Below are 27,267 nucleotides of genomic sequence, written 5' to 3'. Positions count from 1 at the left end.
GAGGGAGAGAAGGGGGAGCAAAAGTAAAGGCTGGACCTCCGGGACCGGCACCCCTAAGGGGTGGCTAGGGGAGGGAAGGAGTTCCTGCACCCTTGCGGGACCCACCCATAGTTAGGGGTCCAGCGGCTAGGGGTCCAGCAGGGACGGGGGAGACCCTGGGGGAGATGGTGGGGGGGTGCGAAGGAACGGAAGGGAACGGGGCCAGCGCTTTCACTGTCCACTTAGGCACTGGCGAGCCTGTCGGGCTCCAAGGCCTAATCCTCTGCCCTTGGAGCCTCCCTCCTGCAGCGCAGAGCTCAAGCCCCGCCCCAGCAAACCCACCCAGAGCCCTACCTCTACACTCGGAGACCCCCTCCAATGCGCTGGGCCGAAACCCCACCCACACACCCACATGCAGGGCCCTACCTCCAAACTCCGGAACTCCACACTCCAGAGGCCCTACTTTCCACATGCTGCCTCTCCCCTTTGGGTCGGTCCTAAGCAGAGGCCCTACCCCACGCTTCAGCGTTGCCCCGCCTAGGCCCCGCCCCGTGCTCAAACGTCACCCCCCAGGTCCCGCCCCACCCTAAACCCCACCCCTGCCTAAGTTCCACCCCCCACCTAAACTCCACCCCCATAGCCAAGGCTTTTTTTTTTTCTTTTTCTTTTCATTTTTCCTCTTTTAGATTAGGGTTCCATTTTACCTTGTTGATTCATTGTTGTTGATTCTTTTATATTTTTATTTTTCCTGATAAATCTTTTATTTTTCTAATTTTATTTTATTCTTTATACTTTGGTAGTGGGCTCTCCTTTTGGCTTGTTCCCCCCCCCTTTTTTTCTTTTCTCTGTTGTGGTTTTATTTTACCTTGTTGCAGTTGTTTCAATTATAGTTTTATTTTTCCTAATATAATTTTTAATCTTTCTAACTTTATTTAGTTTTTTATTCTTTGATATTATTCTGCTCCTTTTTTTCTTTCTTTCTTCTTCTTTTTTTTTTTTTTTTTTTTTTTTTTTTTTACCGCACCAGAAAGCTTGTGGAATCTTGGTTCCCAGGCCAGGGGTTGGGCCCGAGCTCCTGTGGTGGGAGCTCCAAGTCCAAACTGCTGGACTAACAGAGAACCTCAGACCCCAGGGAATATCAATCAGAGTGAGGTTTCCTGGAGGTCCTCATCTCAGCACCAAGACCCAGGTCTATCCAACTGCCTGCAAACTCCAGTGCTGGATGTCTCAGGCCAAACAACCAGTAAGACAGGAATACAGCACCACACATCCAAAAAAAAAAAAAAAAATGAAATGACAAAAAAATATGTTACAGACGAAGGAGCAAGGTAAAAAACTACAAGACCAAATAAATGAAGACGAAATAGGCAACCAACCTGAAAAAGAATTCAGAGTATGAGAGTAAAGATGATCCAAAATCTCAGAAACAGAATGGAGAAAATACAAGAAACATTTAACATGGATCTAGAAGCACTAAAGAGCAAACAGTGGTGAACAACACAATTACTGAAATTGAAAATACTCTAGAAGGAATCAATAACAGAATAACTGAGGAAGAAGAACGGATAAGTGACCTGGAAGATAAAATGGTGGAAATAACTGCCAGGGAGCAGAATAAAAAAAAAAGAATGAAAAGAATTGAGGACAGTCTCAGAGACCTCTGGGACAACAGTAAAGCACCAACATTCGAATTATAGGGGTCCCAGAAGAATAAGAGAAAAAGAAAGGGTCTGAGAAAATATTTGAAGAGATTATAGTCGAAAACTTCCCTAACATGGGAAAGGAAATAGTCAATCAAGTCCAGGAAGCACAGAGAGTCCCATACAGGATAAACCCAAAGAGAAACACACCGAGACACATTAATCAAACTACCAAAAATTAAATACAAAGAAAAAATATTAAAAGCAGCAAGGGGAAAGCAACAAATAACATACAAGGGAATCCCCATAAGGTTAACAGCTGATTTTTCAGCAGGAACTCTGCAAGCCAGAAGGGAGTGGCAGGACATATTTAAAGTGATGAAAGGGAAAAACCTACAACCAAGATTACTCTACCCAGCAAGGATCTCATTCAGATTCGATGGAGAAATTAAAACCTTTACAGATAAGCAAAAGTTAAGAAAATTCAGCACCACCAAACCAGCTTTACAACAAATGCTAAAGGAACTTCTCTAGGCAGGAAACACAAGACAAGGAAAAGACCTACAAAAAACAAACTCAAAAACAATTAAGAAAATGGTAATAGGAACATACATATCAATAATTACCTTAAATGTAAATGGATTAAATGCTCCAACCAAAAGACATAGACTGGCTGAATGGATACAAAAACAAGACCCATATATATGCTGTCTACAGGAGACTCACTTCAGACCTAGGGACACATACAGACTGAAAGTGAGGGGATGGAAAAAGATATTCCATGCAAATGGAAATCAAAAGAAAGCTGGAGGAGCAATTCTCATATCAGACAAAATAGACTTTAAAATAAAGACTATTACAAGAGACAAAGAAGGACACTACATAATGATCAAGGGATCAATACAAGAGGAAGATATAACAATTGTAAATATTTATGCACCCAACATAGGAGCACCTCAATACATAAGGCAAATGCTAACATCCATAAAGGAGGAAATCAACAGTAACACAATAATAGTAGGGGACTTCAACACCCCACTTTCACCAATGGACAGATCATCCAAACTGAAAATGAATAAGGAAACACAAGCTTTAAATGATACATTAAACAAGATGGACTTAATTGATATTTATAGGACATTCCATTCAGAAACAACAGAATACACTTTCTTCTCAAGTGCTCATGGAACATTCTCCAGGATAGATCATATCTTGGGTCCCAAATCAAGCCTTGGTAAGTTTAAGAAAATTGAAATCGTATCAAGTATCTTTTCTGACCACAGCGCTATCAGACTAGATATTAATTACAGGAAAAAAACTGTAAAAAATACAAACAAGTGGAGGCTAAACAATACACTACTAAATAACCAAGAAATCACTGAAGAAATCAAAGAGGAAATCAAAAAATACCTAGAGACAAATGACAATGAAAACACGACGACCCAAAATTAGAGAAAGAAGAACAAAAAACCCCCAAAGTTAGCAGAAGGAAAGCAATCTTAAAGATCAGATAAGAAATAAATGAAAAAGAAAGGAAGGAAACAATAGCAAAGATCTATAAAAGTAAAAGCTGGTTCTTTGAGAAGATAAACAAAATCGATAAACCAGTAGCCAGACTCATCAAGAAAAAAGGGAGAAGACTCAAATCAACAGAATGAAATGAAAAAGGAGGAGCAATAACTGACACCACAGAAGCACAAAGGATCATGAGAGATTACTACAAGCAACTATATGCCAATAAAATGGACAACTGGAAGAAATGGACAAATTCTTAGAAAAGCACAACGTTCTGAGACTGAACCAGGAAGATATAGAAAATATAAACAGACTAATCACAAGCACTGAAATTGAAACTGTGATTAAAAATTTTCCAACAAACAAAAGCCCAGAACCGGATGGCTTCACAGGCGAATTCTATCAAACATTTAGAGAAGAGCTAATGCCTATCCTTCTCAAACTCTTCCAAAATATAGCAGAGGAAGGAACACTCTCAAACTCATTCTATGAGGCCACCATCACCCTGATACCAAAACCAGACAGAGATGTCACAAAAAAAGAAAACTACAGGCCAATATCACTGATGAACATAGATGCAAAAATCCTCAACAAAATACTAGCAAACAGAATCCAACAGCACATTAAAAGGATCATACACCATGATCAAGTGGGGTTTATCCCAGGAATGCAAGGATTCTTCAATATATGCAAATCAATCAATGTGATACACCATTTAAACAAAATGAAGGAGAAAAACTGCATGATAATCTCAATAGGTGCAGAAAAAGCTTTTGAAAAAATTCAACACCCATTAATGATAAAAACTCTCCAGAAAGTGGGCATAGAGGGAACGTACCTCAACATAATAAAGGCCATATATGACAAACCCACAGCCAACATTGTTCTCAATGGTGAAAAACTGAAACCATTTCCACTAAGATCAGGAACAAGACAAGTCTGCCCACTCTCACCACTATTATTCAACATAGTTTTGGAAGTTTTTAGCCACAGCAATCAGAGAAGAAAAAGATATAAAAGGAATCCAAATCGGAAAAGAAGTAAAACTGTCACTGTTTGCAGATGACATGATACTATACATAGAGAATCCTAAAGATGCTACCAGAAAACTACTAGAGCTAATCAATGAATTCGGTAAAGTAGAAGGATACAAAATTAATGCACAGAAATCTCTTGCATTCCTATACACTAATGATGAAAAAAGTGAAACAGAAATTAAGGAAACACTCCCATTTACCATTGCAACAAAAAGAATAAAATACCTAGGAATAAACCTACCTAAGGAGACAAAAAACCTGTATGCAGAAAACTATAAGACACTGATGAAAGAAATTAAAGATGATACAAACAGATGGAGAGATATACTATGTCCTTGGATTGGAAAAATCAACGTTGTGAAAATGACTATACTACCCAAAGCAATCTACAGATTCAATGCAATCCCTATCAAACTACCAATGGCATTTTTCACAGAACTAGAACAAAAAATTTTCACAATTTGTATGGAAACGCAAAAGACCCCAAATAGCCAAAACAATCTTGATAAAGAAAAATGGAGCTGGAGAAATCAGGCTCCTGGACTTCAGATTATACTACAAAGCTACAGTAATCAAGACAGTATAGTACTGTCACAAAAACAGAAATATAGATCACTGGAACAGGATGGAAAGCCCAGAGGCAAACCCACGCACATATGGTCACCTTATCTTTGATAAAGGAGGCAAGAATATACAATGGAGAAAAGACAGCCTCTTCAATAAGTGGTGCTGGGAAAACCGGACAGGTACATGTAAAAGAATGAAATTAGAACACTCCCTAACACCATACACAAAAATATGGATTAAAGACCTAAATGTAAGGCCAGACACTATAAAACTCTTAGAGGAAAACATACACAGAACACTGTTTGACATAAATCACAGCAAGATCCTTTTTGACCCACCTCCTAGAGAAATGGAAATAAAAACAAAAATAAACAAATGGGACTTAATGAAACTTAAAAGCTTTTGCACAGCAAAGGAAACCATAAACAAGATGAAAAGACAACCCTCAGAATGGGAGAAAATATTTGCAAATGAAGCAACTGACAAAGGATTAATCTCCAAAATATACAAGCAGCTCATGCAGCTCAATATCAAAAAAACAAACAACCGAATCCAAAAATGGGCAGAAGACCTAAATAGACATTTCTCCAAAGAAGATATACAGATTGCCAACAAACACATGAAAAGATGCTCAACATCACTAATCATTAGAGAAATGCAATCAAAACTACAATGAGGTATCACCTCACACTAGCCATAATGGCCATCATCAAAAAATCTACAAACAATAAATGCTGGAGAGGGTGTGGAGAAGAGGGAACCCTCTTGCACTGTTGGTGGGAATGTAATTTGGTATAGTGACTATGGAGAACAGTATGGAGGTTCCTTAAATAACTAAAAATAGAACCAGCATATGACCCAGCAATCCCACTACTGGACATATACCCTGAGAAAACCGTAATTCAAAAAGAGTCATGTACCACAATATTCACTGCAGCACTATTTACAATAGCCAGGACATGGAAGCAACCTAAGTGTCCATCGACAGATGAATGGATAAAGAAGATGTGGCACATATATACAATGGAATATTACTCAGTCATAAAAAGAAATGAAATTGAGTTATTTGTAGTGAGGTGGATGGACCTAGAGTCTGTCATACACAGTGAAGTAAGTCAGAAAGAGAAAAACAAATAATGTATGCTAACACATATATATGGAATCTAAAAAAAAGGTTCTGATGAACCTAGGGGCAGGACAGGAATAAAGACACAGACGTAGAGAATGGACTTGAGGACACGGGGAGGGGGAAGGATAAGCTGGGACAAAGTGAGAGAGTGGCATGCACATATATACACTACCAAATGTAAAACAGATAGCTAGTGGGAAGCAGCCGCATAGCACGGGTCGGTGCTTTGCGACCACCTAGAGGGGTGGGATAAGGAGGGTGGGAGGAAGATGTAAGAGGGAGGGGATATGGGGATATATGTACGCATATAGCTGATTCACTTTGTTATATAGCAGAAATTAACACAACACTGTAAAGCAATTATACGCCAATAAAGATGTTAAAAAATAGTAAGTACTTACTGAATGAATTAATACAGTTAAAAAATGTGATTAGAATTACTATATCCTCTCTTGGTTTGGGTATTTTCATAGTCAAGCTGTAAGAATTCTTCAGTTTACTCTATAGAAACACTACATTCATGCACGTTGAATCATTACATGGATGAGAAGGGGCCAAGTGTTAAATGAATACTGAACTGAGGAGACATACTTTATTCCCAACTAAGTCAGATGTAGGCAAATGTGTTTATATGTACCAATAAATTTGAGAAGTTAAAATAAAGGGTATATATGAAACAGATTATTTTCCTCAGAACTCTCAATCTGAAAATCTTTTTCACGACATGATCTTCTTGTTTGTCTGAATCAGAGGTTGCCAAACTAGTGTCCATGGGCCAAATACAGCCCACCCCTGTTTTTACATGGCCTGTGAGCTAAAAATGGTTTTCATATTGTTAAGTAGCTGAAAATGATCAAAAGAAGAATGATACTTCATGACATGTGAAAATTATATGAAATGCAAATCTCATTTTCCATAAATAAAGTTTAATTGGAAACATAGCCAAGGTCATTCATTTACTTATTGTCTACGGCTGCTTTAGCACTACCATGGCAGAGCTGAGTAGTTGGGACAGAGACTGTGTGGCCCACAAAGCCTAAAATATTTCCTTTTACAGACAAATTTGCTAGCCTCTGGTCTAACTAAATAATACAGGATGTCATAATATTTTAAATATTGTTTAAACAGCATCTATTATTTTGGTTTCTAACTAAAGGACACTGGACTCAAAAGTCATGACATCTCTTTTGCTGTTGTAGAAGGTTTCCATGTTCTCAGGACAAAAGCAAACCCTCTCCTCCTTTGGTATCCTCTATATTCTCTCCTGATAGCAGTAGCACCTTTCTGCAAAAACAATAACAGACTGAGAAGCTGGTGGTTTCTCTAAGAGGTGATATGTGTCTTCCTGCCCAAAGTCATCTTTCTCTTTGATGGGAAACTGGGGCTGGGCATCCTTATGAGTGGTTACAGTGTATTACAGAACTGTAGTGGCACCAAAATGGATTCTCCAGACTCCATCAACTGCTTCAAGGTGGTATGATGGAGTCACATAGGTGAGGAAAAGCAAATTGCTCTTTTTGTCATCATCCAGGACCTAAATAAAGACAAAAATGACTCAGAATGACGAGACACTGGTGAATATTACTTATCAAAATGTTTTCATGACGCTCTTAACATCCCAGCAACGTGGGATTTTGAGAGCTCAATCAATGTGTTAGCTCAGGAGTAAAAGCAAGGGAGTAGAACTTCTTACTTTTCCTAAGATCAGGTTTGGTTTGCAGTACAGTTCAAGGGAATATGCCTTACTTACTTATTTTTCGAGACACAAAGACACATTCTGTTGTCTTTTTGTATCTCTTTCTGTCTCTCTCTCTCTCTGTATCTTTGTCTCTCTATCCAATTTAACAAAAATGTACTGATCATTGATTATATGTGTGAGGCACAGTACAAGCCCTGAGGATACAAAAATAAATCAAATAATCCCAACTTTCAAGGAGCTTAGAGTTTATGAAAGAAACAAGTTAAAACGATCTTCCTGGACTTTTTGGAAGCATTTAACATGAGTTGATCCTCCTTAATATATTCCTCTCTTGGTTCCTTTGGCTCCATAGTCTCCTGGTTTTATTTTTCTGGTTTCTGATTCTTGGTCTCCATTGCCAGCTCGTTTTTTGCTTTTTTCTATCCAATCTCTAAATGATCAGAGTTTAGTCGTGGGCCTGCTTTTCTTTTGATTATATCTACCCTCCTTAGGCAATCTTCTCCCCAATTTATAAATCCAGTTCTAGCAACTCTTCTGAGCTTCTAATCCATATCACAGATCTGCAGTAGACATCTCCACTTAGACAGAACTTCTGATCTTCCCCTGCATTTCTGAAACTATCCCAGGATTCTCCATCTCAGTAATTGATGTCTCTGCTCATGCATTGGATCTTGGAAGAAATCTCAAGTCAATCACGGTATTACCTCCTTCTCCATAACTCACCATTTCCATTGAACTGTCAAGTTCTTTAAAATAACTCTTGACTCTGATCATTTCTCTTCCTGAGCATGCTACCACCCTAGACCAGGAAACCATCATCTCTCACATAAATCACTGAAATACCTTCCCAGTTGGTCTCTCCACATCTATTCTTGCCCTGCTTTATTTTATCTTCTCACAGTTAATGTTTTTCAGGCAAAAAACCAAAAATGTAAATAGTCTTTAGAAAGAAACACAATGCTAGCAAAATCCACATGTTGTTCTTCATCCTAATCTTTTTTTTTTACTTAGTAATTTATCATGAAGATCTTTTCACATCAGAACACCTAGAACTGCCTCACAATTTTTAGCAGCTGACTACCATTCACTTGTATAACTGTACCAAAATTTATTTAACCATTTCTCTATTGATGGACACGTAGGTTGTTTTCAGTCTTTATCTACCATAAATAATGCTTCAGTGATGATACTAGAAGAGTCATTCTTTAATATGGATGAGTACATCTATTGGATAAATATAGAAAAATGGAGTTTCTAGGTCAAAGGCTTTGTACATTTAGAAATTTGATAAATACTGCCAGGTTGCCCTCCTCAGAAGCTGTACCAATTTTCAGGCTATTGACAATGTAAGAAGTGCCTGCTCCCCAGCCTGGCAAACAAAGTATGCTAATTAAACTTTCTGATTTGTGTCAACCCGATATGTAAAAAGTATATCTCATTGCAGTTGTAATTTGCATATCTCTTGTTATGAGAAAGGGTGGGTATTTTTGCATATTTTTAAGACCCATTTGTATTTCCTTAACTGCTATCTATTTGTCATACCCTTTGCCCAATCTCCCAGAGTTTTTGATGTTTTTCTTATTGATTTGTAGGAGTGCTTTGATTTCTTATTAAATAATCTAGTTACCGGATTCTTTCAGAATCCTAGTATTTTAAAAAGTCACAATTTTGTCAAATTTTCCCTAATAATAAGTAATCCTCAAATGTTAACTCCATTATAGGGGAGCCCACATGAAAAGCTCAATGTAGAAGTTATGAATCGATTTGCAGAAGTCCAGACTCCCTGAAAATAGACTGACAGACTGCCTTATACCTCTACCTATATTATTTCATTTAATTTTCCTAACAGCCCTGTGAAGCATGTATTATTACTAACTACAAAGTAAAGCTCAGAGAATATGAATGTCCAGGGTCCCACAGCTAATAACTCTTCCACTTCTGGAACCTTGAAAGCCTAGTAATCCATCATCACTGGCCATTCTTCAGCCATACCAGGCTCTGGTCCTTGATACCTCTGATTTCTAAAAATCAATTGCTCTTCTCTTTTGCCTTCTACAAACAACCAATGAACATTTTTAAGTGCCTACCATGTGCCAGGAATTCTCATGGGGTTTACATTTTAGAGGGGTTCACATTTATAAGCAATAAAAACAAAGTCATAAAGTTTTACTACTATGAAAAATATATATAAGATTGGTAGGAAGGGGAAAGGAAGGATACTTTCAGCAGGGGGGGCAGGAAGGGCCTCTTTGAGGAGGTGACATTTAAAAAGAGATCAGAATAATCAAAAGAGTATTCCAGGAAAAGGAAATATCTAGGGTAAGTCCTTTAAAAACAAGAGCAAATCCAATGTGTTTCAGGAATAGAAAAAAGACCACTGTAACTGGAGCCAGGGGAGAATGGTGGGAGACAAGATTAAAGAGGTGGTCTGGGATGCCACATAAGGCTTTCTGGCCAGCAAAGGAGTCTGGACTTTATTCCCAGTGCGATCAGAAGGTATGGAAGGATTCTAAGATGGGAACGATATGATCTGATTTATTTTTTATGATTTATGTCACTCTAGCTGTGCTGTGGAGAAAGGAGGCAAAAGTGGAAACAGGAAAACCAATTAGAATCTATTACAGGAGCCCAGAAGATGATGTTTGTATTAGGGTGATGGCACTGGAGATAGAAAGAGACAGATTGTGGAAATGTTTTGAAGGTTAAAGTTGACCTAAATTCTTCATGGAGTAGACATGAGAACTGAGGAAAAGAGAAGAATCATGAACATCTACATGCTTTTTGGCTTGAGCAAATGGTAGATGGTGATGCCATTCAATTTGAAGAAGGCTAAAAGAATCCAGAACTTTGTATTACTATATTATTTCTTTCTTCCCCTATGCATCCTTAACCTCACAGATCATGATTTTCTCTTCCCAATACTTTCATTTTCCTTCCCTACTTAGACTTTAGTCCTTCTTATCCAAAAGAACTTCCTCTATATACCTCCTCTACTCCTATCCACTCCTCAATCCACTGCAATCTGGTTACTATCCCCATTATCCCAATAATTTCCTTCTTGCTAAACACAACATTGACCTTGCTGCTAAAACCAAGGAATTTCAGTCTATTTTTCTTGGTCTTTCTCTAGCATTTAATACTATTGACAATTCCTCCTTGGCTTCTCTGAAACTACTTGTTTCTGGTCCTCCTACATCTCTGGATGTTCTTTCCTGTATCTTTGTTTCCTCACCTTTTAAATGTTTGCATTTTCATAAGGTTCCAGAGTCGGTCCTTTTCTCTTCTTACTCTATACCTTTTCTCTTGGGGATTCCATCTACCTCCTTGGACTGTCACTCACTCTGATGATTCCAGCATAAATCTCTCTCCTGAGTTCTAGACTCCCCTGTGCATTTACATGGTAGAAAGCTTCATTTTGATATCCCATGGACACTTCAAACTCAACATGTTTCAAATTAAACTAATTACCTTCCCTCCTCAACCCACATCTCCTCCTGAAGTCCCCAACCTAGTGAATGGTAACACCATCTTCCCATTTACCTGAGCCATAAATCTCCTCCTATTCCTTAATTCTGCAGATATAACCAATAATAAAATTCAGTTGGTTCTATGTCCCTGATATTTCTTGAATCCTTCTCCTCTCTCCATTTCCATTCTTGTTGCCTTAGTTTAGACGTCCATCATTTCTTTCCCCATAATGCTGAAACAGCCTCCTAACTAGTCTCCCTGCTTACAGTGTTACTCACACTAATAAATTCTCGAAACTGGAGTGATCTTTATAAAATGGACATTTGATTGCTTCACTATGCTCCTTAAAATTCATCAGTAGTTCTCCACTGGCCTTAGGATAAGTTGAAACTTCTTAGGAAGACATAAAAGACTTTTCATAATACAAGACCTTGCTGATCTTTCTGGGTTCCACCATGCATTCATTCAAGACAGAATCTACTACTTGCTGGGCACTGTCCTTCACCTTCAACTCTATGGGCACACTTTTTTACCCCCAGGACTTTACACATAGTACTTTCTTCGCCTGAACTACATTTCTCTTTAACTTTCTCACTTGTCTGGATTATCCTACTTATGCTTCAGAACTCCTCTCTGAATTCATCTTCTATGGTTAGGGACCCTGACTATGCCCAGTCAAGGTTAAGTACCTTTCCAATGAGCTCCCCTGTTGCTAGCATCTCACTGTTGTGTGATCAACTATGTACTCATCTGTCTCCTCATTAAACTACAAGATCCTTCAGAGCAGACTGTCTTATTCATCTTTGTATTCCCAGTGCCTTGCTCAGTACCTGACACACAGCAAGCACTCAATAATGAATAAATAAAGTGGAAGAGTTGGGTTTCAAAGTCAGATCTTCTCTCTCTGGCACAAATCTCACATTTCTTTATCCTACTTCTTAACAACTTGAATCTGAAAATTTCAAGAATCCATGCTACATTTTTGCCTATCACTAATTAAAATACAGGCAAATAGATTACTAACTCCATGAGGGTTCAGTTAACCATGTATTTCTCGAATAGCCCTTATTCATCATTCCACCGTTTTGCTCATCAAAGTACTTTGGGTTAACTATATCTAAAATGACTGAAAGATCTTTCAATACACTTTTATATCCTTTCTACCTTTTATCCTGTTGCTTCCACAGCACCAAAAAGCAAGCAGAGAGTAAATACATTGGGAGTCGGGTCGATTTTATTTGCCTGGCAACTGACACTAAAAAGTGATGTGTCAACAGCAAACCATTTCCCATTATCATTTCCTCCAAGGTCTCTATGGGTATTAAAGTTTCAGTGTGAAAATTTAACATTGCAAAATTCAGCTAAAATTGAAATTTTTATGTAGTGAGTTCAATATAATCACAGAGTTTTGTAAATGGAAAAGAGATCTCTAAGATCTCTAATCTTAGAGATCCTTTAGCCCAGCACTTTTGTTAAGCTTCCATGAGGTAACAGACACGAGAAGACCTGTAATAGCTCACCCAGGGTCATCCAGTCTATAGAATTTCCTAACTTTCAGTTGGCCGATCTTTCCTCAATGCCATAGATACTCTATTATTTTCCATCTAAACAAATTATCTACATCGGAACCTATCTAACTATTTACATAGTGCTTATCTTTATGATATTGCCTTTGTGATATCCTTGTTATAAAGAGGAAGGAAATGAAAAATAAGCAAGGCTGTCTTATCCAGGAACATGAGAGAATTGGTAAAAGAGACAATTAGTACAAAGAAATGGGCTCCTATTTGTAGTGTAGTCTTGTAATCACACTCTGTTCTCTGAGTGCCCTAATGCTAAACCAAGCTTATTTGTGCTTCTGGGGCCTGGATTCTATTCAGTTCTATGCCTTATTTAGTCTAAATGATTTCCTCAGCTTCAATGTGTATTTTTTGAGCTTTATTTTATAAATATCATACTTAAATCTCCTCTCAAATTGGGTTTGTTTTAGTTCTAATGCTGAGGAATCAAGATTCTGGGTAAGAGAAATAAAGATGATGGGTTTTTCTAGGCTTTACATTTCAAGAATGGTTTTCTCAAATGGCAACTGGCAGTCTACTTTATTCCTCAAATGATGACGTTTTCCATGGGAATTAGAATTTAATTGGGATAATTTGTTTTCACGGAAAGCACAGATTTCTTTCCAAGAGGATCAGTTTGATAATGTTTTACCAGCTAAAGCTACGAGACCAAATATAAACCAGTTCTGAGAAACAGGAAGTGAACCTGACTGGTCTAGTCTGCGTGTCCCTGGCAGTGACGCACATACAGAAATCAAATTAGGAAAACAAGATATGTGGGTGTGAGGCAATCGATAATAATCCAGGATGCTACAACACAAGCGAGAACGCCTTTAACCAAATGCCATTCATTTTAATAACACCCTGAGAAGTTTGATTTCCACATAACATGCTAGTGATTAGAGAGCAGGATGAGCTTGAGTTCCCTAGCAACAGCATGTGCTTTTGAGACAGTCATTAGCCTTTCAGTTAATCCTGCCAACCCCTTACTGCTAATGTATGACTGACATTAAAGAGAAAAAAAAAAAAAAAAGCTGTTGCAGAAAGTGCTTTGAAATTTCCAAGAGCAAAATGGAAAAGAATAATAATTTTTTAAAAAGTTGTCCTGAGAATTGCACTCAGGTAAAAGAAGTAATGTTCCTATATGCCCAGCCTGTCCCCTTGTTCACTGCTTTCAGTTCTAGGTCTCTGAATCCCCTCCCGGTAAAGGGCAGCAGAGGTGAAATTGTGCACAGGTGAAATTGTTCAGAGTTTAAGGCAGTCCCCTTAACCAACATAAATCACAGTCTGAAAGTGGAGTGAATAGTGGGGTGGGCAGTTTGTGTAGGACCGAGGCTGACGGGGGTGGGGCTGGGGGCGAAGGGTAGTGGGGGAGGGAACGCAAGGCACAGTTTTCTTTCTCCTTTAAGCAGAGTAAATTACCCTGGTTGAAGCTGCTTGGGGAAGGAGGGTGGTGAAGGGAATGAAGCTATTTTTCCTATTGATTGTTTAATTGCACCAGAGGCTGTTTGTCCAAGGCCACTGGCCAAGAGCATTATGTTCGTGGCTAAAGTGAGATTGCGCAGGTTTCCATACCCTTTCCTAGTGTTAAACAAGACAACCCATAAAGCTCAGCCAGGCTATAGGAATATGGTGTATGTTGACTTTTGCTAGTCAGCTGTACCCTAAAGCGCCAGGGCTGATGGGATGATGGTTCTCTAACTCTGAATCATTGCCTCTAGCTCGGTCCTTGGTTCAGGATGCACAACTCCTCGATGTAGCCTGGGTCAACTGCGGGGCGTTATTCGAACGGTAACTATTGCCGCGGGTCATCCTTATCGTGGCCTGGGTCCCTTTCAGCTGGACACTGGACTCCTTCAGTTTGGCCGGGGTGATTCCTAGTTCTCCCCGCCTCCCCACCTAACCCCCCTGCGCACTCCCTTCCCAAGGCGACCACCTGCGCCGCCCCACTTACCATCTGCCCCGCGGGGAGGGCTTCCCGGGGTAGCGGAACCCTCCCTGCTCCCGGGCGGCTCTGGGGGAACTCGGTGTTTGCCTCCAGCCCTTCGCTGCTGGAGAGATCAGGTTCCTCCCCTCCTCCCCCTCCAGCTCCGGCCGCCGCCGCCGCCTCCTTCTTGCATGACACAGCAGAACCGCAGCTGCCGCAGCAAGTCCCAACCATCCGCCCAGGAAGCGCCGCAACCCAGACTCGGGAGGGGCGGAGAGGGAACCAGGCTGGGGCCACCGCCGAGGGGGATTTTTGCCCCCACTTTGCGCCACACACTCTTTTCCCAGCTCAGGGGCAAGGGAACAAAATCAGGCTAAAACCGACCAGGCCAAGCCCTTGAGGGAAGCTGGGGTTCGGCGTCAGCAGGGATGGGACCAGAGAGAAGGGTGTGAAGGAGACCCCAGTTGAGGCAGGACATTGCAGGTAAAGAAGGGGAAGAAGAGGCCGAGAAGTCGAGGGCCAGACTGTGAAGGAGAATAAAGGAGGTCAAAGAGAGGTAAGGAGGTAGAGTTGCTGAGAAGGGAGAGCGAGCAGGGAAGGGGAGGAGGGGACCTGCTGGGGAAGGAGGACTGGGAGGGAATATTTGGGGAGGCTTGAGCTAAGTATCCAGGCAGCACAGGGCTGAATTGGGAGGCAAAGGCAGAAAAGGGGAAAGGGATAGAAGAATTAGGCGTTAGATAGGAAGGTAAATATTGGGGGACATATTAAGGAATCAGAAAGGATGTAGTGGAGATCATGCATCATGGCTGATGAGGGAAACTGATGAGCTGGAGAGAGATACAGTCAAGGCAAAGCCAAAAAGAAAGGATGATCTTCCGTTCCATTTTTCAGTTTCCTATAAAGTTTTTCATAATTTTGCCAAACCAACAGGGAGTTTTCCTTATAAATGGAAAAGCATGAACTGAAACATAGAAAAAGCCGTTTAGCTTAGATTTACAGGATAAAATCTCATGGTCCACCCAATCTTTAAGGCAGAGATATAGGATTGGGGGTTGTGATTCAATAACACTGAAGGCACTCAAAACTGATATTACAGTTTCCACATCACTGGACTTAAGTCTTTCAAAGTTTTTGTTAAATGCTTCAGTTAAATGCTAGAAATGATGACAAAATCATTGGTTCAAAATATCATAAAAAGGCATACACTTTACTTTTTTCTCTATACACACATATACATGTATATGCAAATCTATATGTAATTTCTAGTGTCTAGCATGTCCGCAATGATTAAGGGGAAAATGTGTTTTTCTGATTATTTGATTTCCCACCAAACACACACTACGCATTTTACAGCAGATCAGCTGCTTCTCACCATTTGAAAGAATGTGGTCAGAAAAGTAATGCAAAAACTGCCACTTTGGTTTTGTCTGTACCTTCCAGGTTATATCGTCGTACCTCACTTCCTGACACAAACAAGTTTTTACTGTTGTCAGCATCAAAGCCCTAATATAGCTGCGGAAGAGAAAAACTGCATTGCATTTGCCTCCTGCAAGCATCATCAACACAGTTACCGAAGGAATGTAATTCCAGAAAAGCTTTAAAGCTGGTGTGATGGTAATTATGTATCAAATGCCTGATTCTATTTCTGTTATTATTTTGTCATTTCTGATCTACTCAAGAACAGGCTGAACTCGCAGAGGGACAAATCCAGTTTTTCTTTTTCCCTTGGTAAAATTTAATCGGACCCGATACAAAACTCATTGCTCTTGGGGAAAATAAAGTAGGAGCCACGAAATGTAATTTTAACAGAGCGTGGGTTTTGTGACTGTAGGAAAGGATTTAAGGACGCTCCTTCTGTTCGGTTTCCTATGTAATGAGCGAAGGCTACACGCACGCACAGACGCCACAGCTCCCGGATGCTGTGGCTCACTTATCTGGGCTTCTGCAGCGCCAGAAGCCCCTCCGGGATGCTGCGAGGGGCTCTCGGTGGGTGGTGGTACAAACGCTGCGGCCGCTGCCGCCAGTCCTGCCGCTGCTGTTGTTGCTGCTGCAGTCACGTGGGAGGCCCTTTAAGTTTCCATAGAGAGGCCTCTCCGGTGTCACATGATGGACATGATATAATGAAACAACATTGTGGAGAGGAAAGCATTAGGGGAGCCCACGGCTACAAAAACAAGTGAGTGAGAAGAGGTGGGAGGAAGAGAAACTACGCCACCTCCCCTGCAGCCGAGCCGCACGCAGCAGCAGCCCGCGGGAAGTGGGCGACGCCGGGGGGGAAGGGAGACCCGGTCCCCAGCCCCGGCTCGGGGACCCCGCTGCCCACCGCCAAGAGAACAACTTTTAGCCGGCAGCCTCAGCCAGCACTGCACCTGTCTCCGGAGCCTCCATCGCTCCTCGTGATGACCAAAGGGGCATTCTAGAAGAATATGTTCTACAAATATACATGCGCATCATTTTCCCCCTTGCGCCTCGCTCCGGAGGAAGGAAAGAGAAAGGGATTTAAGCAGCAAGCGTGTTCAGCCCCAAGGTAAGTTCTGGAGGGTGGGGAAAGCCGGCCCAGCCGGACTTTGGTATGGGAATTTTGTTCTCCGTTTGGACCTCTCGAGGTGAGCGAGGCATCCTCTCGCTGCTGGCGAGGCGGAGGGTTCGATGGTCCAGCAGAAACATTTCCACCGTGGACTCTGTTATTTCCTCTTTAGCACGCCCGGCGGTCCCACCCTGGGACTCCCCGGGGTCCCTCGCCTCTCCCCGGAAGGGGCCGCAGGTCCCGGCCGGGATGTTGGCGAGCCGCGCAAGGGAAGGTAGGGGTTGTGGCGTTATCCGGGAATGCCGAGGCGATTTCGCCATGTTTGTGTTGCTAAGAGCACTTTTTTCCCCTTTGCGGTGGCTTGATGCCACATGGCTCCTCCGGAGCTGCTGCCGGTTTGAGAGTGTGTGTGTGTGTGTGTGTGTGTGTGTGTTTTTTTTTTTTCAATGTCCGCATTCCAGCTAATGTTGCGCAGATAAAATTCAAACTTGAGGTAAACAGAAGAGGAGGAGGAGGAGGAGGAGGGAGGGGAGGGAGGGGGGAGACTGTTTCCATTTCGAGATCCCACCTCTTCACTCCGCGGAGACTAACATCCTGAACCTCGAGAGCACTCGCTCCTTTCTCCCCCCTACCCTACCTTTGCTGTCGACCAGAAATAAGGCGGCGGCGGCGGGGGGCGGGGTGGGGGGGAGTGCTCGTAGAGGACGCGGTGTCTGAGTTCTAAAGGCAAAAACAGCCCCTGGCACCCAGGCCTTTGGCCACCTCCCTCGTTCTGCCGAGAGGGACGGAGGATGCAGTGCTGTGCTCTGGAGCTGGGGGACCGGAGGACCGCTCTCCCGGGCGGGGCCGGGGTGCCTGATTCCCCTCTCACTCCCTCTTACTTTAGGGAACCGGACGGCGTCGCTTCCAACACCCCCCCGCCCCCCCGGCGCAGGTTCCAGAAGGCGGGCTGGGTGGGTCTCCAGGTTTCCAGAGAGCGAGTGGCGTAGCAGGTGTGTGGTGGGCATTTCTATTCTACAAGTCTTGCATTTGGTGGGACGACGTGGGAAGTCTTAAAGCGAGTGGATGGGCAGAGCTGCGTCTTTTTTTTTTCCGATTAGGGAGAAAAATCAAGACCACCCCCCACCCCGTTTTAAATATCTGATTCAGCTCGAAGCTAGGCTGAAGGGTGAGTGGAGATGTGTAAGGGTGAGGGGTGAGCTTCGTCATGTGGAAAACTAGGCTTCTGACAGCTTGTGGCTACCCCCGCCCCCGGGGCGGAAGATGTGGGTTGGGGGGGTCCGAGAGGGGTGACGTCCCTCGGGGTGGGAGCAGCTCGGGGTCCCGAAGCGCGCCAGGGTCCGCAGCCCAGTCGTGAGGGAGTGCCGGCGCCGGGAGGAGGCGGCCACGTGAGGAGGGTCTGCGGAAGCGCCGGAGCTGAGAGATGGGGGTGAAGTGCGTAGCAGAGTCGTGACCGGGGCTGACACGAAGCAGCCGTGGGCGGCGGGCCGAGGAGGAGCGGAGACTCGTGCGGGCCCGACCCCAGCGCCGTGGCGACGGTTTTATTCCGAGCCGCGGCCGGAGCCTCCCACGCAGGGCCGGCGTCCCGGCCGCGGGTGGGTGCGCACGCCAAGGCCTTTTCCCGGGAGACCGTTTCCGGGCGGGGTCCCGGGCCCGGAGCGACGGCTGTAAACAGGGTGGCGCCCTCTGCCCTCCCGCCCCCGGCCGGCCGGGGCGCGCGGCCGGCGGCGCCGGGGGCGGCGGAGGCGCGGTCGCCGCGCCGGGCAGTGGCGGCGGGGGCGCGCCCGCTCCCCGCCGCCCCCGCGCGCCCCCGCTGCCCGGCCGGCCAGCCCTCTCTGTTTTTGTTTTGATGGAGCCCGCGTGCAGCTGGCGCGTGTCGAGTCACGTGCCGTGGGCGGGAGGGGGCTGGGGCGCGCGAGGCGAGGGCGCGGTGACGCACGCGTCTGGAGGGCCGGCAGCCCGCGGGGGGCTGTCGCCAAAGGGGCGAGGGGGCGTGTGCCCCAGACAGATCCGGACCGCGCCGGGTGTCAAGGCCGCATCTGGTGGAGTTTCTGGGAGTTGATCCTCGGTGAGCAGTATGCGGACGTGGGTGTAAATCCCACCGCCCTTTGAGTTCGTCGTCACAGCATCTAGGCGATCCTGGTCCGTTCGGGCTGGGGGGCCTGCCTTCGCTGATTCAGTTAGAAATCGAACAGACTTTGCCGGCCTGTGTATCGGTGGTCATATAGAGACTTATATGTGGTTCTCAATCCAGGCTGCACGTTATAAGCAACTGGAGCGCTTTAGGAAGAACTCCGATGCCCGGCCCAATCGAAACCAAATCCAAATAGATCCTAAACATAGTGTATTGGAAAAAAAAAAAAAATCTTCCTAAGTATTTTTGATGCACGGTGAGGGATGAGAACTTACTGAGGTAACTAGCTTGCTGGATGGAATAGATAGCTGTGAAACCATCCGTCTTTAGGGATGAAATAGCTAACACGTATTGATCTGTCACTAGATAGGGCTAACTCTGTGCAGACGTGTGGGGACATACTTGATGAAACATTGTAACCCATGTTTTACAGTTGGCGAAATGGAAGCTCAGGAGGTTAAGTAAGAGTTGGTCAGTGACGACCCATAACTAGTACCCAGGGAGGCTGACTCCAGAACCCATTCTTTCAATCATTACATATGCTGCACTGGAAATCTCCCTTTACCTAAGGGCCACGTGTTCATGCGAATAGGAATACTTTGTGTTTTCCTAAGGACCAGCCAGTTTATCTACATATATTTATATATGTATTTTTATCTGCAAGTCTTGCTTGTACCAAAGGGAGGAGACTCGCTTGGTAAATTCGTTAAGGCCTCTAGGCTGCTAACATTTTCTAGAAGTTTATTGTGAAGAGAGGAGAGAGGATCCCAGTAATTTGAAGAGAACTGATTCCATGGAAGTTTTTGGTTTGTTTTGAGACTTGAACATATGTGTAAAGTGAAGGGGAGAGTCCAGAAGATGCAGATAATTTCCAAGGATTTACCTGAGCAGCCACAGAAGTCCTTTAGGTTGCTGGACACGATATAATTTTGTTGGTCATAGGCTGGTTGTAGCAGAAAGTGCAAGGCAGTATACAGAGTAGCAGAAGTTTTGCTGTGAAAATTTGGAAGGAAAAAGCAACTACTCTGGTCTGGAGTACAGAAGTGTTGCTTCTGCGTCCTCCTTTTATTTATTTCATTTGCTTCTCTGTCAGATAAACTCCTATTGGGAATAGTTAGATGCGGGGGTAATCCATCTGTTTTGAAAATGTGTTCATTGATATATACTCTAAGGATATTCCAAATAAAACTCACAGGCAACAGAGGTTTTCCCCTGAAAACAAAGAGTTCCAATTACAATGTTTTTGTGACCAATACGTATTATTAAATGGTACTGTGTAACAAAGAGACATCTCTTTATTCCTACTAATGATTGCTGTCTAATATTGTTAGCTGTATGGCAGACATAGGCAAATTACCTATCAAGTTTTTGTGATTGGTTTTCACGTTACTTGAAGTTTTGGTGAGGAAAGCTTATAGACCCATCAGGGCAAGCTTGACATAACCGCGAGTGTCACGTTCTGGCATGGAAATAGCTCTCTAACCCCATCTCCCTCCCTCCGTTGTCGTCTCCATCCCTGTTGACCACCAAAGATACTTTAATCCAGCATTGCCAAACCACTTGTTCCTTTGCACAGCTTTGTCTTCTGCTCCTAGGGTGCCTCCTTTAGAAAATTTCCCCTGATTTCTCCTCGGAAGACATTTAAAAATATTCTCCTGTGTCACCTTTATGCCTTGCATGTACTTGTCTCAGTGCACTTTTCACAACATATATTGTTTTTATTTATACGTTGGACACCTCTACTAAATTGACTTCATAAAAGATTGAATGGTGATTGTTTATCTGTGTATCACTGGTACACAGTAGGCACCCAAGTTTGTTGCGTCAGTCTAAATTGAATTTGAGTTGCATTATTTGGGTTGATCTCCCATCTTCATTCTTAACTGTCCTCACGTCTGCTAGCTACTAGGCTAAAAGCACACGTCCTTGCACAGAGAATTCAGAGTACCACCAACACATTCTAGTAAAAAGAATAGGAAGGAAGGGGCTAAATGTAATCAGCTTTTCACTTGTTTCCCAATTTTATTCTCAATTCGCCAATTGTTTACTCATGTACACTGGGAGAGATGTTCAACATTATCGTTTTTCAACTTAGGAAGAAAGAAGTGGCACTATATTACCGACGAACATGCTTTTTATGTGTAGTAGCAGAATACGGATGCATCATCACATTTCATTACACTGTAATTTTCAGATTTAGTACTGCAGAGGTATTTGTAGAGCAGCACTGTCCCATAGAGCTTCTGGGATGATAGAAAGGACTTACAATGATATATGTATAATGACTTATAAGTGGTAGCCACTAAGCATTTGAGGCTAGTGAGCCACTTTAAATGTGGCTAGTGTGCCATAGGAACTGAACTTCTCATTGATTTAAATGCAAATAGCCACAAGTGGCTGGTGGCTACTGCATTGGACAGCACAGTTATAGAGGATTTGCTTAGGTTTAAGTCTAGTGTTTGATAGGTAAACATTAGCTTACAGTGTTCTGCCTTTAAAAGAAAAATTTTAATTCATTTTATAGGGCATGGCAACATGCTTCCCGTTCATAGATTATAAGGTGTTTCCAGGGTGATATTTTTGACCTTTGTAAGGCCTTCATATTGTAGAGCATCTGTCTGTGTGTTCTGTGGGCTTTTCATGTAGTTCATGTGGTCTCCCATTTTTAGAAGCAGAGTGGAGTGATTATGAGTCATTATAATTTTGAGTAATTATTTAAAAAATCAAATGGAATTGAGCCCTTGGTGTATAAACGGATTGGAAGTCCTGTGAGCTTAATCAACACTTCCCTAAAAAAAACCCAAACACTTCCCTAAGATGTTTTTTGAAGAGCAGGCGCTATGTTTGTCTTACTGGCCATTATATTCCCAATGTCCTTGTATAGTACCTGACACATAGCAAGTGCTCAGAAATATTTGTTGAATGAAGGAATGTTCAAATAATTTAACCCCTCTAATTTAGCCTCAGAGGGTGTGTTGTGGAGCTGAGGAGGAGGCCTAGAATCAATAACTACACTGTAATTTACAATTCTTCCAAGGAATGAATGCAGTCTCTCCAGGGGCACTCTCCTTGACTCAGTGACTTTGATTCCTCTTCTGTAAGTATATATATAGCTGGAATTGTTACCCCTAATTCATGACAGAGAAAAATAAAGTCACAAGAAGATTTGGCGCTCAGGTCACACAGAGGGGTTTGGAAGTGTAAATCAAATCGAAGTACTTATTTCTGTTGCTTTGTGCGCTTGTCCGTGATTCCTCCTGAAAGAAATAGTCATGCGCTGAGCCATGTTAGTTGGTTTGTGAAATCGAAGGTAATTATATATGTTAATAGAGTCTGAAAAGAGGACTGAAAATAGCTCTTGTACGGCATGACATTGAGAAAACAGCTTCTATATGAGAAACAGGAATGGAAACCTTTAAACCTCTAAATCTCAGTCTGTGGTAATCCTAACACCCAAGTGATAAACGTCTCAAAGAGGATATTTTAAAATGTAAATAGAAACAGATGTTTAGTTGTGCAGATAACCACTAACAGACTTTGAAATATTTATATAAAAAGGTATGAGATACATCAAACATCTGTTTAGAGCGAGAGCCCTAAGCGGAAAATTATAGATTTCGTTTCACGTGGTAGATGCTATATTGGTGGGTTGATGACGCAGCCCCATATGTGGTCTGGTACTTGTAGAAGATGATACAGACTCTCCTCTCAGTGCTGTGCGTCAGACTTACCTAGTTGATGGGGTTATGTGTGGCTGGATTATAGCCCTGTCGTCGTTCCTAGGACACAGGCTAGCTTCCTGTCATTCTGCCGCTATGTGTTGCACATATGAAAACTAAGGTAAGTAAAACATAATTGAAAATATAAATCTGTTGTCTAAAAAAATAATATGATACATTCCAAGATAAAATGTAAAGTTTTTTGAGGGGGATCTTTTAGCAGTTTCTGGCCTCTTGGTCCTTTATGACCGCTTTCAAACGCCTTTGGTGTGTGAACCTCTTTGGTGGTGGTAGTGGGGAGCCCCCAAACCAAAAACAAACTATCAACCATGTGTCCCATAAATTCCTGCTGTTGCCCTCAAAACGGAACCAAACACAACCATAACAAGACAAAACCCACCACTGCTGTCAGCAACAAAAGTTAGCCCACCCAACCAAACGAACAAATAAGAAAGCCTATGAGATTTGAGTTGTTGCTTTTGTGGAGAGGCCAATAATGTTAAGTCTTTTTTTAGGTATTAAATGTGAATTACTTGTGACAAAAAAAATTTATATCTTTCTAAGTATTTAGCAGTGATATAAGAATTCCTGCTTGTGGTAGCTCAAGATGTAGTCAGCCTAGAAGATCCTGTGTGGCTACTTGGATTTAGGTGTATAGTTTAAGAATCGTTTTGAAGGTTTATTGAGAACTGTCTTTAGTGACCTCGGTCACTAGCTTTGGTGTAAGAATTGAAGGAAGTTGCTAGCTTCATTTCTTTCTCATCAGTGGGGTGGTGGGATTGGGTCAGTGGTTCTCAAACTTCAGTGTGTGTAGAATCACTGAGGGCTTGTTAAAACCCAGACTGCTGGAACCCACCCCAGAGTTTCTGACTCAGTAGGTCTAGGGTGGGCCTAATGATCTGCGTTTCTTACAAGTTCCCAGGTGATGCTGGTGTTGCTGGTCAGAGAACTACATTTTGAGAACCATAGGATTTGATCGTCTACTCTAAAGTTCTATGATTCTATGCCTGTTTTTTGTACCTTTTCAAGTTGTAGCACCTACCCTTGGACTTCTGCAAAATTATTTCATTTAAAGATTGCTATATGGCAAACTGAGGTTTAAAAGTTTAAAATGGATTAAATTAATTTTATTTTGAGAGTTCAGAATTCCATATATTTTGCAAAAACTCTGAGTCTGTTAAAACTCACATTGGGATTCTTAACACAATAGTGGAAGTCTCCAGTTAAAACATATTGAAATATTACTGATGTTATTAAATGACAAAACTGTTTGCTGCTCCCTAAACCTAAATGTTTAGGTATCAAATCTAACCAAGTGCCTCTTAATATACAGCTATGGAGCATGATACATCACATTAGATAATTGTGAACTTACTAAATAAATGGTTTTTATGAGATGCAGTTCTTTTCCTAGTTAAAGCTAGTCTGTGGGTCCATAGTGGGTTCTGATAGCGTTAACCTGGGCATTGTCCTCTGAAGATAACTGCCTCGTAGGAGACTCCTGGTTGCAGGAATGAGATACGCATCAGGAGATGAAGAGTAAGCCAGGGCACGGCCCTTCCCTATTTTGAGGACTTGGGGGAAGAGTGGAGGCTCTGCAGTTTCTCAGTGAAGGGGCTCTGGGTCTGGAATCTGGTAGGAAGGCAGTGGAGATGCCAGGAGATGTCTTAAAGCAGCCCTTGCAGAGCAAGCACACTGTTCTCACCCAGAGTATATGTTTATTTTGCTAGGCTGGGGTCCGGGTGGAGGGGGAAGAAGGGGAGGATTGAGGGGGAGGACTTAGGGGAGGGGTTCATGGAGATGCCAAGGCATTCTAACAGGTGGTGCTCTGGAAGCATTCCAGATTAAACTAGACTCCCAGAGTCAGAATGATTCAAGGCTGAAGTGACTAGAAGTGAGGTTTGACAGTACATTTTAATATGAGTGAATTTATTGGAGAAGAAAGAATAGTAAGATTTGGGGGAAAATATAATCTTATCTGAGAGCAAGGAAATAAAAAAGAAGAAATGGGTAAGGAGTAAGGAATGGGAGGATGAAAACGAAAGGTTTTAAGTATTAAATGTTCTAAACCTTATTGTGGATATGTCAAGGCTAGGTAATAGCACAGGTTTCTTTTGTTAGAAAATAAATTAATGAGTTTTCCTTTTCATTTCCGGTGAATCCTTCAAATTATCACCAGATGCTATTACTTGACTTAAATCAAATGCCTTTCCAAAGTTATGCCCAGAATTCATGCAGTGCTTACAATTTTAGATTGCTTTATGATCGTTAACTAGTTTAAATCAAATTCCTGGAAGGCACACGTGGTGCTTATTATGGATGTTTTTTATGGATTAGGAAACATCATTTGTGTAGCACAGGCCACAAAGCTGGGCTGAGGCCACGAAATCTCCCTGCTTTGCACATCTAGCAGTTTAATTTTTTCTTGAAATTCTTTATTTTCTGACTTCTTTTATAAAATGGTTGCATATTAAATCTTAGAGTTGATTTAGCATCCATATAATTGATTTTAGACTATATTTCATGGATGCAGCCTTAGATTTTGATCTACTGCTGATTTCTTTGAAAAGAACTGCATGTGATTTGCTATTTAGATCTGCAGTCATTTCTTGACTCGAATATCTGTGGTATAATCTTCGTAACTGAATCTGTGAAGCAGTTTTGGATTCTTTAGACTTGGCAGTTTGAGGCTGGGATTGGCGGTCTACATGACAAGAGTGCTGGGGAAGGCCCATGGGCCCATTTTCACTGAGCAGCCAGAGGGAGGGAGGTGCAGCTGTGTCATCCCCACCCTCCATCTCTCTTCATTGGTTCTCCACCCCCATCCCCACCCCCAGTACCTTTGAAATACTTCCTGTGCTTTAGGGAGTTAAGACACAACACACTAGCACTTGGCAACATCTGTCTTTGTCTTCGCACATCTCTTGAGGTTCCTGTCTTCCAGCTTCTGACATTTCTGTTTCTCTGACAGCCAGGTGCCTGGCCTCTAGTTGACCGAAGTCACCCGTGGATGTCCTTTATGGTCCTACCTCCATGTGCTTCTTCCTTTTCCTTCTAGATCTGTGCTGTGGCGGATCTTATTTAGTTCGGTGGAAAGAGTATTGAGGTTAGAATAGTGTTACTATCTCTAATAAGAATTAGCGTGTACCTGCCTCTTTGGATGCTGTGCTAGGGGCTCTATATTCTTTCCACTGGGGTCTAGTTCCCACTCGCTACAGAACTTGGGAGAGTGTCCAAGTCTGTGCCACAGGCTGCTTGTCTGTAAAATGAGGGCTTGGTGGAATGTGGAGTAAGGTGTTTCTGGCCCTAAAGTGCTATGATTGAGTTTTTTCCCATTGTGGTAGGATGGTAAACCCTCACAGGAGTACTTTAGCTTTTTGAAAGATCCATGTTAATCAAGACTGGCCTCAGTGTAGGGGCGTTGCTTCTGAGTCCCAGGATCAGGAGATCCGGGACTCCTTGAAGTTAGGGATGGGTCTCGAGGGCACCCTTCTCCATACTTGTACTATCTACATCAGAACACCTGGAAATTAATTGAACCTGAACACTCCAGTTTGGAAGGGTTGTTGACCCCCAATTTGGAAGATTCTTCTGCTTCTTTCATCTCCATGATAGAGGCACTGGGCGATATTTAGACCACTAGGGGAGTTTCTGGGAACCTGCTTAATACTTCTGTTAATTCTTGTACAACTCATTAAAAAAATGCTACCCCAGGTCTTTGTCTTGCAAAATTGTACATGGTCTGTGACCTTGAGTGCCTGTTTCCTATTTGCAGGGGAATTTTTGTTAGTACTGAATCTTTTCATAATGTTCACAACCACACTTATCTGTTCATTGTCAAGGCCATTGACAACTGTTTTGCTTTCTGCTTTTATACTGATGTATCATGCATCCATTGCACATATTGTCCATTTTCTAAAAACCTACGATTATCTTTTTTTGTTTCTCTGTGTTTCCAGAGAGATTAATCATTGTTAGCTATGCTAGGAACACTTACTTCGTTAGCTTTGTCCTTAGTGTCACTAATATTTCTTCAGCTTTTTCTAATTTTTAGCTCTTCAAAATTGTGTAATACCTACTTTTTGTAGGCTCTGCCCCAAAAGAATTTGTGAGGGCTCTTCAGTCTTTAGTGATTATTGCCTGAAAACGCAGGTACTTGATAGCAACAGGTGAAAAGTATTTTTAAATAAGATGCCATTCATAGCCTTTCTTTGGATTTCATCTTTGAAATGTGTTGTCTATTTTATGCCTTTTAGTTGTTGAAGTTACTATGCAGGCTTCTCCTATTTTTATGGAAAAAGATGCCAAAATCCTCCTTTGCTCCAACTTTTAAAGGATTCAAAATTAAGATTTCTTCTGCTATTAAT

At 42.3% G+C, this 27,267-nt stretch overlaps 3 protein-coding genes across 3 annotated transcripts in view; 1 reads left to right on the top strand and 2 right to left on the bottom strand.

Annotated features, from left to right (window-relative positions):
• The window catches only part of MKLN1 (muskelin 1), a 333,033-nt gene extending 332,568 nt beyond the window's left edge, over positions 1-465 (bottom strand). The window contains exon 1 of the mRNA XM_082472980.1: positions 406-465. The gene's annotated coding sequence lies outside the window, so the exon portion shown is untranslated. The remainder of the gene's footprint in view (positions 1-405) is intronic.
• Positions 466-963: 498 nt separating this feature from the next.
• Positions 964-14,754, bottom strand: LOC309666053 (uncharacterized protein; the record flags this gene model as incomplete). The annotated part of the gene is made up of 3 exons (XM_082473177.1): positions 964-7,401; positions 8,731-8,790; positions 14,548-14,754. The coding sequence occupies 3 exons, from the start codon at positions 14,752-14,754 to the stop codon at positions 7,282-7,284; spliced, it is 387 nt and encodes a 128-aa protein (XP_082329303.1). The 3' UTR covers positions 964-7,281.
• Positions 14,755-14,940: 186 nt separating this feature from the next.
• LOC309666056 (uncharacterized protein) overlaps positions 14,941-27,267 on the top strand; it is a 196,187-nt gene continuing 183,860 nt past the window's right edge. The window contains exons 1-2 of the mRNA XM_082473180.1: positions 14,941-15,076; positions 15,961-17,047. The gene's annotated coding sequence lies outside the window, so the exon portion shown is untranslated. The remainder of the gene's footprint in view (positions 15,077-15,960; positions 17,048-27,267) is intronic.

This window comes from Balaenoptera physalus (genome assembly GCF_965194825.1).
Source record: "Balaenoptera physalus genome assembly, chromosome: 8".
Taxonomy (NCBI): domain Eukaryota; kingdom Metazoa; phylum Chordata; class Mammalia; order Artiodactyla; family Balaenopteridae; genus Balaenoptera; species Balaenoptera physalus.
The sequence above is the reverse complement of the archived record's forward strand: the minus strand, read 5'-3'. Positions and strand labels throughout refer to the sequence as shown.